General features: G+C 43.5%; 1 protein-coding gene across 2 annotated transcripts in view; it reads left to right on the forward strand.

The window, feature by feature from the left end:
- The window catches only part of SEMA4G (semaphorin 4G), a 233,950-nt gene that overhangs the window by 49,390 nt on the left and 172,408 nt on the right, over positions 1–12,152 (forward strand). For both annotated transcript variants that reach the window (XM_066600936.1, XM_066600937.1), the window contains exon 2: positions 4,362–4,560. In XM_066600936.1, the coding sequence (XP_066457033.1) occupies positions 4,443–4,560 (118 nt within the window). In that variant the 5' untranslated portion in view covers positions 4,362–4,442. The remainder of the gene's footprint in view (positions 1–4,361; positions 4,561–12,152) is intronic.

A 12,152-nucleotide genomic window follows, 5' to 3' on the forward strand; every position in this document is an offset into this window, starting at 1 on the left:
ATCGATTCTTCTAGGTACACTTGCCCACAGTTTTTGGAGCAACTTGGCAGGAGGATGGTTCCAACATCTTGGAAAACTAATCACAGATCTTCTGTGAATGTAGACTTGGTCAAATCCTTCTGTCTCTTCATCAGACAGACTGGATGATGTTGAGATCAGGACTCTGTCGGGGCCTTTTCATCGCTTCCAGGACTCCCTGTTCTTTATGCTGAAGATTGTTGTTAATGACATTGGCTTTATGATTGGGGTTGTTGTGCTGCTGCAGAATAAATTTGGAGTCAGATGCCTTCTATTTTTGAAAAAAAAACTTTGTAGGATTTTTTCAACGCCTGCCTAAAACTTTTAGACCTCCCTCACACAGCAGAAACACTGTGTTTTTCAACGTTTCCTTTACTGCAGTTCCAGCAGTGTTGTCATGGGTTTCAGACAGCGTTTTGGCTGTGTTTTCATCACAGCTGAAAACGTAGCCAAGGAAGCTGAAGAAGGAAAAAAAAAGCAAAACTCCCCTAGCAGGCGCCGTCTGGGTTCATCCCGCTGCTCTCCGAAGCTCCTGCAGGCTTCCCGAACACTTGTCTGCACCGACAGAGCATCTATTACTGGTAACTGGGATTGAAAACCCCACCTCCAGCAAAAGTTTACTTTGATGGGTTCCTGAGCGCCGGTTCACCCAATCAGAGACGGTGTTTGATGCACCAATCACAGCCATTCATTGAAAGTGCACTGGAAGCCTGCAGGAGCGCCAGAGAGCAGCGGGAGGCACCCGGACGGTGCCTGCTAGGTAAGTTTTTTTTTTTTTTTTCTCACGTAGTGAAGCTAGGGCGTTTAGCGCTGCCAAAAACGCTGAAAATGCTGCCCCTTCATTTCAATGGGTGACGCACAGTGTTTCAAAACACTGAACATTGAAAACAATGGGAATGTTGTACCTGGATTAGCGCGGTGCTGAAAGTGCCACGCTAATCGCGGTAAAAAGCGCTTGTGTGAGAGGGGCCTTACACAGTACTCTACCTTGGGGGATAGACCACTCATAATCCACATTATCATAAGGGATCATCCAAACATGACAATCCTTTTACGGTCCTGATTTGTATTTGCATATGAATAGCATCTAATCTCTCTACCCATTTCAAACCTAGGATTTATCTCTCGGCAGCGTGATGACAATCTCGGGCAGATGGTGGCACTCGACATAGGCACTTGGTAGTTTATGGATTAACTTAGAGGAGAAAAATATAAAATTTGACATATCTCCATTAAAATGATGCTTGACATTTTCCTAGAAAAGCTGGCTGTGCAGTTGATTATGACTTGTAGGGGATACTTCCAGAATGCAGATGAGCGCGGCTGCATGAGTCTCTTTTGCTGAATCTGCAGAACGAATGAATGAAGTCATAGAATGAGATTTAATATGGAAAGACTTTGTGTTCAGGTTGATACATATAAATATACTTATTTGTGCTCTTATCTGAGAAACTAAGGGTTCCCATTGTGCTATCATGTAAAACTGGCGTTATACACTAAATGATCACTGCATTAGGAACACCTATTCAATAAAGGGTTGGCCCACCTTTTTGGGCAATCACGGCTTTTAGATATTGGAGAACAGCTTCCACAAGGTGACGGACGTCCTCCATAATAAATTCGACCCAGGCCCGCTGCAGCGGCTCCATCAGTTGAGCAGAGCTCACAGCCATTTCCAGAATATCTCATACATGTTCAATTGGGGTACAGTTTGGTGAGTTAGGGGGCAAAGGCATTATGGAGAATTCATTGTCATGTAGCTCTAACCATTCCCAAGTTTGAGTAGATGGCACTGAGGTCGAGGAAGATTTCCTAAAGTTATGGGTGCTCGTTGTTCATTCAAAGATTGTGGTATGACCAATGGTCCTAGGCCATGCCAGGAAAACAGTCCCCAGACCATGACACCACCGTCCTGGCCCATTGAGCCCCAACAAAGCACCCATGAAATATTGCTTCATGCTGTTTACGCCAGATGCAGACTCGACCATCCGTATTGTTCAGCAGGAAATGGGACCTTTTCCAAGGTCCATTGATGTCTTTCCTTGCGATCAACCACAAGTGTCCTGACACTGTCGGATTTCTGTCCATGGTTCAACCAGTCTTATTGTACTCTTAATATCATGGTTTGGGAACAACCAAGAAAATGTGACTGTTTCTGAAATACTTGCACCACGCCTTCAAGCACCAACGGTCTGCCTATGGTTGAGTCCGCATCTGGCGTAAATGATATGAAGCCGTATTCCATGGGTGCTCTGTTGGGGCTCAATGGGCTGGCCGGTGGTGTCATGGTCTGGGGACTGTTTTCCTGGCATGGCCTAGGACCATTGGTCATACCACAAATTTTTGAACGAAGGACGCTACAGGTCAAAGTCATCATGTTGACCCATGACCGCCAAGTGTTGCCTTCTGCTGTGCAGAAAAGAGTCCAGCACATTGTCTGAGTGCAGATCATGAAGTGGCCATCAAATGCTACCATATTACTGATCACAAAATGTCACATGCCAGCTGTTTCTAATGCAGTCATCATTCAGTGTAGGGAAAACTGCTACTTGGGCCTAATATACCATATTAATCTATGATGGGGGAATGAGCAGTCTACGTATCACTGCATTGTCTATTCATGCCAGCACCCCAATGCAGAATCTAAAGGGGCATAGGAAAAAAAAGGTGTATTTTGACATAAAGAATGAAGCCTATGTAATTTCTTAAATTGGAGAACTGAATCTTTTCCTAACCGCATTACGTTTCAAGTCCCAATCCATTCATCAGGTAAAATGCATAATAAAATAATTACCAGGGTGAAAAGTTGTGTGCAAGAGTCTGAAATCTGATCTAACTTTAGGTAACAGTTTAGGTAACCTAACTTTAGGTATTGCCATGTTCACTTCAATCTCCCTCGTAGACCAGGCTCTGGCAGTATTCCATAAATCGAAGAAGACAGGAGAATCTGGAGACTGTTGATCTAGTGCTCATAGGAGTTATTAAGTACTGGGCTCAGAGTGAGAAAAAAGGGTTACTCGCCATGATTGGTCATAGTCATATGAAAAACCAAACTGCATCAGTATGTAGCTATAGCAAAATCTATAGATTATTGGTATTAGTTCTAGTTATCATTGGCATACCTGGACATATCTGTTTGTATAGTCAACCCTTTGGTATACTAACCCTAAAACCAATAGTTCTCCTTGCTGCACATTGTCTCCACCATGTGTTACTCAAGAACATATCTTAAAATCTATCCTCTATCCTTCATATTCAGGTTTTTTTCTTTTGTTTCTTAATGAAGGAACATACATTTTGCTCAGTCTGCTGGTACCAGAATGGATGGTTCTATGTACCATGGAGGAACACTCTTGCAACTCTCAACATTTCCATTGCATAAACTAAAATGGTATCACAGGAAGTCATGTTGCTGGGCAATATAAACTAAAAGAGGTTGCGCAAAGACCAATATGGATTCTGCAAAGGCATTTGCTCGTTATACAATCGGGCATGTAAAATTCAACACGTTCAATTGGCCAGTCCCAATTCCGAGGATTTGGTCAACTTTTCTGTTATATGTATTGGGCGACCTTTTAATATAGTGGAGGTGGGGTTTGTCTTGTTGATGAAGAGATGTAATATTCCAGAGTTATGAGCGTGATCCTGTATAGTTTTGAAGTAAAGAGGCGCATGCTCTTGTGCAGCACATGTAACTTACTGTGAACACTACATAGACCGGAATGGTGCTTACTGCTGCTTATACTATTTATACAGCATTATTGTAGGGGAGTAAGGGTAGCCATACACATTAGATAGGTGTTGGTCAAACGAGCATTCCACCAACAGCTATCTCGCCCAACGCCACCATACGTAGGCATGCTCCGCTTGGCTGAGTGTGCATGTGTCCTAAATGTAGATAGTAGAGTAAGCTGCTACCGGACACTTCTAGCAGGCGCTTATCTTCATTGAGAACAAATGGATTGGGTAGTTGAAATCCAACTTCCCGATCTTGATCGCCCCCAACATCTGCAGCAGGGAGGCCTTATACAATTTACGTGACCGGCTGGACTCGCCAAAATCATTGGGTTTATCTACTACACATCTAATATATATGGCCACCCTAAGGCTCTGTGTTGTAGCGCATCCAGTCTTTGCCTAATATTACCTGTGTATTAATTAATTGATCTAATTGGTTTTGGTTTCCACGATGTATCTCTCTGCGCTTATTACAGATCTTTATTTCATACCACAATTTTAGCGCTCTCTATATATCATATGTTTCTATTTTCCAAGTCTATTCCAATAACGAAAAAAAGCAATCGCCTATTGCCGAAATAACCCAGATTGTCCTTATCTTCCAGAATGAAATTACCAGCACTCAGCGGAAACTTCTCAAATCTTTCCAGCTTTGAACATTGAATACAGGGATTTTGTAAGAGAAGATGAAGAAACATGCAGCTTGTTACTTTGTGGTATTTTGTGCAATAACTATTGGATATCTGTCAAAGAGGTCAACTGCAGATTTGGATGCGACTCCCAGGATCACAGTGACATATAACGGTAATACCATGTTTGTTAAACTTCTCTTGAGGTGTTTTGGGAGTCATTCACCCGGTGAAATCCTGGCATTGTTTAGTCTGGCCTGCCAGCCAACTGATGTGCTGATAATACATGGGCTTCTATCAGTCTCATCCATCAGACACTATTGACTGGTTAATGAGCAATGGAGCGACGGCACTTGCTTGTAGCAGCATTTTGTGTTTACGGAGAATGAATTGTTGCTGTTAATGATGATTAGCGTCTTTATGGAGATGACTCGGGCAGAGAGGAGCCATGATGCAGATACTCGGATGCGAAGAGCACCGATCGTTTCCTGCAAGCTTCAGCCCCCATGATAATGATGCGTTAAAGACTTGGCTTCCTCTTCTCCTTGGGGAGATATGTAATCATTGCTACTGATAAATCTAGAAGCAGGTTAGAACATTGAAGATTGTACTATATTTGTTGCTAAGTAGGTGTATTCTCTGGTATGGTATCTTCTGAAGACTTTGTCTAACTTTTCAACCATTCTTTTATTGTTCAAATGTATCTAGAATAAAAAAATCTTACACGGAAGTCTTAAATTCTATTGTGGTTACAGTTCCTATGCATCTCCATGGTAACAGACTACAAACAGATCCTTTGTAGTCTGATCCTGTAATCCTACTCCCTTCTATCTGTCCCTTCTTTAGTTAGCATTTGTAGGTTCCTAAGAAATAGTGGGCAGATGGGTGGCAAAATGACTACAGGATCAGACTGCACAGTTTGTAGTCTGTTTCTATGGAAACACACAGGTCTGCATAGAAACGGTAGATGTAAAAGAATTCTAGAATTTTTTTTTTTGTTTATACTGTGCAAAGTTGCCTTATATTTCATTTTAGGTACATTGGAACAATTATAATCGTTGACATCCCTTTTTACGAATTTCATATGTTAAATGTTTAAGAAGATTCTGTTCAATGTATCTTTTAGGGCGACTTCAGACAACTGTATTTGCAATGGGAGGGTGAAATGGGGGCGGAGCTAAGTCCTGGAACTTGGCTCCGCCCCACCCCTCCCATTGCCAATAGTGGCGAGGGGCAGAGCGGGGACGGGAGCTCAGTGCACTGCTCCCGGCTCTTCCAGCCTCCTCTCCCTGCAGAGAGGGATGCTGTATATCAGCTGGGCGTGAAAACCCAGCCGATATACGGTTGTCTGAATAAGCCCTTATGGAAAAAATGTACTTAATTTTTTGGAAGGAACACAAATGCAAATAATAAATAATAGTTATATTTGTTACTTCTTAAACCTGGGAGGCTGTCAATAAAACCCACTTACACTACTATTCAAGAATACTGAATGGTGTACCTGCCTGCTAGGTGTCTGGCAATTTTTTTGCCACAGGAAACCCATGGTTTTACTGCAACTTAAGGTGGCTTTACATGGGACAACTATCATCCGAACATTTGCTCCATAGAGTGACTGTAAGCGAAAGTGTTTCTGTGTAAAAACGGCACCAATGCGATGACAAGTTAGAGTTCGTTCACTAGTCGCTTGGCTTCAGCTCACCTTAAAATAGTCGCTGGTTGATGACGATTGGTGGGAGCAGATAGTCCTTTTGTTGCAACAACAAGCCAAAAACTTTTTAGAGTATGTGCTCTTGTTCAATGCGCACCTCCCAGGAAATGGTGATAGGCTTTCGCCTTTTCTAACATTTTGCCCTCCCACTTAACGCTAATTGGTTCCTGCAAAGGCACACAGGTCTGCAGGTGATAACAGGTTTTAGAAAGTACACTTTCTGCTGCAGTCTTTCGTTGGTTTGGCTTTTTTGGAGCACTTGGTGTTGTGTCCTCTCTCAGTAAAGGCCCATTTAGACACAACGATTATTGCTCAAAAATCTTTTGAGCCATTTTTGACCGATAATCGTTGTGTGCTTTTTACAGCACAAGGTGATCACTCAAACGTTGAGCGATCCCCTTGCGCTCCGAGCGGAGGATACAGAAGACAAGCAGGGTGGCCCCACTTGTCTTTTACATCCAGCAGTTTTCTGCACAGAGTGCCCGGCTGTTATACAGCTGAGCGCTCCGAGCAAAGGCTGCAGAAGACAAGCGGGGTGGCACAGCTTGTTCTCTGCATCCAGCTGTTTTCTGCACGGAGCGCCTGGCTGTTATACAGCCGAGTGCTCCGAGCGGGGTATGGAGAACACAGCTGGATAGCTGAGTTCTTCATACTCAGCCTGTCTCCACTAGCAGGATACAGCTGAAACAATAGAAAGATCAGCAATCAGCAACGGCTTAACGAAAACTGCACAACGTCAATGCAGTTAGACACAACGATTATCGCTCAAAAGATGGCTTTGAGCGATTTTTGAGCGATAATCGTTGTCTAAGTGGACCTTTAGTGTTTACCTGTAGACCGCTCTCACTTATTTGTGTGTTCAGCGGAATTTGCATGCATTGGGGAGGGTTTGAAATTTTCAATGCATGCCCACTAAAGAACTTCACTAATTAGTTAACTAACTATATTTTGTCCTGTGTAAATGCTCCCCACAATTCGTTCAGCTATCATGAGATTGAGCCACAATTGCTCTGTATAAAAGCAAACGTCAATCATTTGTACACTTTAGCGACTATTTCGAGTGACTATTGAGACAACCGTTGTTCCGTGAAAGCACTCCTACGTGCGACTGCTATATAGCCCAGCCTCATATATCTCCACCTTTAAGGATGTGACTGCTGGGTGCTCTTGGCAGTGAATGGTGTATCTTTACAGGAATGAAGGAATGATCTCTTGTCACCTGCACAGATTGCGGCATGGAACATTCCCTAGAGATCTGCTGACAGTCCGTGAGTGTATACAAATCATGGGTTTATCTCTAGCTGGGCCTCTTTTTAATATAAACAGGCTTGATGTATCTAAACTTAACTCTTCGCCAAATGCTTTCATCCTCCTTATCGACCGGTTTTGCAGGCATTTTGAGCGTTTTACGGCTTCCTGATTGTTTTTTGGTAAGTTATTCTCCAAACTATCTCAGGGAGGCAGTTGCATTGTCTAATTAAGAACAAATCTAGAAGGAAAATTGTACATTTTAGTCTTTTTACTCTTTACAACGTCAATAACCATTCCGCCTCGAGGTTTATGCAAACATTCTACTAAGGAATATACCTTGCATAAGACTGCCATAGACATAGTGATGATGGGATGATACTATTACGAGTATTATGCAGTGTTACACATTAGCTTCAAAGCACATCATCTTGAAAAGTAATGGCCAGATGGTTGTATGACTGCAGGGTCAGACTGTACAGAGTTTGTTGTCTGTTACCATATTGGTCTGCAAAGCTTCTGTAGACACAAACCAGTAGTATATTATTTGCAAAGGTGGACATGCCCTTTTAAGAACTTTTAATAAACTTTACTGAATGAGAGTAGCATTTTGTTTAACTTCACTCCTTTGGAGCACTCGAACGTTGCAATTACTACGGTATCACACGGCGTAACATTTTGTTTCATGCTCGGGTACATTTGCTTACAATGTCTCCTCCTGAACTAGGCCGTAACAAGTCACCTTCATATGTTCAACTGTCCTACTATCTGTAGCCTAGACCTTCCTTGACCCTTTAGGCTGCTTCTTTACACACAAGATGCCCCATTATCAATTTACCTACTGTCTATCCTTGCTACATCTTAATTTGCTTGTTGCACCCTGATGTACATTAAATACGTCATTTCCATGAAATCCATCATAACACATTTGCATTTGGTGCATCACAACTGCAATTCCTTCACTTATCTTGCAGCAAGGCATCGTATCTTGAGCCTTCATGGACCCGCACTCATTATTTAATCCCTTCCGGTACTCCACTTCTTAAGGCATACTGACCTACTATGTCCCATAAGGGCCACATCATAACCCAAGGATGCACAACATTCTAGACCTCACTACTACTCTCAAGGTCTCCCATACCTTATACCACTTTTCCCTCACTACCGGTGGCCTTGCTACAACTCCTGTTTCATTAACATTACACTTCTGACTATAAAGGATTAACTATGTTAACTCTTCACTTCCCCAGCATGAACCATGACTTAATCCCAATGCTTATCAGGTCTGCTACTCACTAATGTCCCCATATTCGTTTGCACACCGGTGCTTAATGAGGCCAAGCATCACTCGTGTCCTTTTGATGGGTGGAGTGTTCCCCATTGGCCCACGAAATTCCAAATGAACATCCAGCCGTTGCATCCACAGTGATGCCCGTCATTCCTTTAGCTCATCAGAGCCCCTACGCTGTTTCTTCGTCCCCAGGTCATCTTGGTCCCTGCACTGTCTCTTCAGCCCCAGGTCATCAGGCCTTCTCACTATCTGGCTGCGGCTCCAATTGTCAGGTCCAGTTAGCTGCCTGTTCACGGCGATAGTTCATTGCATTATCCACGGCGATAATTCAGCCGCGGGTAATGCACTGAACACTTTCCATAGCATAGCTATGGAAAGTGCAGCCCTGGCGTCCACGAGCGGAGAATCATAGCGATTCTCTGCTCGCGGGATTAAAATCACGGCATGCCGCGATTCTCTGCGATGAGCCTATTTGTCAGATCGGCTCAGCGCGGAGACCTGACAGCTTGCCCCCCTCCTCCCCTGTGGTGGAATATCGCTAGCGATTTTCTGTCACGGCCATGAACATGGGGCCTAGTTTCTCCTCTCCTGTGCTGCTTTCTAGCATAGAGACAGCACTTGCAGCCAGTTGCTTCTGCCACTTTACCAGTCCTGACTGCTCTCTGGGCCTATGATATGTTGCTGGGCACTCTACTGCGTACTACCAAGCAGCACACACTACTGATCTACTCTCTGCCACTCCTGTGATGCAGCACTGACCCTTATATAAGGTGCTTGCTCATCTAGAACATTTCAGAAGCTTCACAAGGGGGTGGGGACAGAGCTACAGTCCAGAGCTTTATTTTAATACGACCTCTAGGTGCCTGCGCCCTTCTCCAAGAAGGCCATTGCTGCAGAGTCATGTGAGGGGCAGGGGCAAGGGTCCTTTGGCAGCTCACTCTGCAGGAGCTTAGCTCCGTCAAGTCTCTGAAGGTCCTGGCGGGGCCATAAAATAAGGTGCACCAGGAATACCTCCATACACCTTAACAAAAAAGTACGTTCCCCCCTTACAAACCCATACCATGTATGTTCTAACAGACCATGAATTCAAGTCCTTATACAATTTTTCTTACTGGAAATTTTTTCCAAGCTGATAACCGAAAAACGTAACACCGGGAATTTTCTCTTTTAGACCTATTCAAGCTTTATCTCAGACGTATGTAAACTTTTAGGTCTAGATGTATATCCCTTATTAGGGAATCTTACCATTTTTATGGTTGTAGTGTTGTAGAATACTATAGATTTTTCTATGGCAGGAAGACCCTTTTTCTCCTCCAAGTTCCTGGTATAAAAAGAGATGGTTTCCTAGTGTTTTCTGTTGACTGTGATTTGCAGATGTGCTTTGGCTTTTCTGCCTTACTGCCTAGCAGATGACAAGGTGACAGAACTGGTGACATTCTTTTCCTTCTCATCATTTATATAATGCCGATCTAATTCAATGCTACAAGCAGATTTCCATCACTTCCATCAGTCTCTGTCCATGGCGAGGTTCACAATGACTGTACATATGCACATAGACCTTCTTCTTTCTTCAGACCCAGCACCTACCTCCGTGGTATAAGGTAGCAATGATATAATTACTTTGCTAATGTCATATTATATTTTTTAACGAGTATACCGACCTTTGGCAGTACAGTACTCTTAATAGGCAATTGCTCTAATAATGGCCCCTTAAGGACTCCTTTACATCTATGCTAATGAGTTCCATTTTTCAGCTTCATTATGGCAGCAGGAAAACCAAACCCAGTGGATCTGTCTCATGACAAACGGCTCTGAATGGACCTCATTAATTACAACGGGGGGCATTCAGGTTCTGTCCAGCATTTTTCTGAACAAAATAAATCCATATTCGGCGCTATTTCATCCTGTATTTTTGCAGAATTTAATGATTGATTGTTTTATGCTGCGGGGATAAGCAAAAAAGTCCCCGCTGGTGATCGCGGAAAAACACGCTTTTTACCGCATTATTCCGCAGTCTCACTTAATGCTATATTAATGGAGTTCTCCCGCCGCGGAAAAATGTGGTAAAATAGAACATGCCGCGTTTTTTTTTTTGCATGGAAGGACTGAGCTATTAGGTTCAATAGAACCTAATAGCTGCGTTATTCCGCCGCAGGGAACACGACATAAGGTCTCATGCCCACGGCCGTGTCGGACTCGACCACAGTAAGTGACGCGAGCACAGTAAGTGATGACGCGGCCAGCAGTGGGCGGGGATGCGTAATCACGCGATACTTCCATCGTGCTCACAGCGGAAGTATCGCGTGACAGATTGACTAATGGAAGCCGGCTGCGCGTTTTTCCGTGGCAATTAGAACATGCCACAATTTCTTTCACGCTGAGGAATTCCGTGATGGAATCTAATAGCTGCTGGATAATGCCGCTGGATTTGCCGCTCATAGGATGGAACAGAAAAACGGAAAATGAAATGCTGATGTGAACTCGGCCTACCGTATGATTATGCTCAGTAGATAAATCCACAGATAGAGAAGTACAGCAGGAAAAAGAATAAAGCTTTTTTAGTTTGCTGAAGCGTAATGAGATCAAATGAAGAATCTGAGAAGCTGCTGCACATCAGTAGGAAGGAATATAAATGGCTTCCATTAAATATTTTATCAGGTTTTTAAGTAAATTTTTTTTTTAATGGTAGCCAAACACCAAAACTTGTCATCTGTGTGTCTAGTTTTGGTGTCTCGGCACTTGGCTTTTCGACTCTGTGTGTTATGCGGGCTTCAGTACTTCAGCAACACTTGATTCCCTATTTAGTCTATACAATAGACTGCCTTTTCATGCTACACAGGCTTGTTACACTCAAGCAAAGAGAAACATGGATCACAAACAAAATAATGTGGCCAAGAACATAATCTTTGTATTGTAGAGGTAGGATATGCTATGGGGCTCATGGAGAGCGGGGACCCAGTCTTGGTTGATTCCACACTTTGTATTATGTGGAATGCAGATCTTTCCTCTGCAGAGGAACTGCATGGTTGGCAAAGAAGGCAATGGTAAATTTACCCTAGCTTCCAATTGGTGGCCGTATGGAGGTTATTTTCCTTCTCCTTTTTGTACACCTTTTTTCCAGGGAGCATTGTATAGAAGGGCTGTAGCATAGGCCTGTAAGGTCGTGGGCAGAGGCCGCCATGACGGGGTTAACAAGGGACAGAAGAGGAGGAGATAGTGGGGAAGGGAGGAGCTACAGAGTGCGGGAAAACAGGGTGGTGGAGTTGGGAAAAGTTTGGGAATGACAATCTAAAGAAAGGAGAGAGGAAAAGAAGGAAGTCCCACCCTATGAGACGATATAGTTTAAGGGATAGTATGATGAAGTTTAGTATTTTGGAAAAGGGGAAGGTACGCGTTGCATTGTCATGGCAGTTGCCGATAGGTGGGGTCCTTGAAGTCGGCATAAAAGTGGGTTGGGGGGGGAAGGTAGAGTGTGAATAGCCGCCTACTCCTCCCCCCTTTGATTGATGGTTACTGG

The sequence above is a fragment of the Eleutherodactylus coqui genome, chromosome 4, assembly GCF_035609145.1.
Source record: "Eleutherodactylus coqui strain aEleCoq1 chromosome 4, aEleCoq1.hap1, whole genome shotgun sequence".
Classification (NCBI taxonomy): domain Eukaryota; kingdom Metazoa; phylum Chordata; class Amphibia; order Anura; family Eleutherodactylidae; genus Eleutherodactylus; species Eleutherodactylus coqui.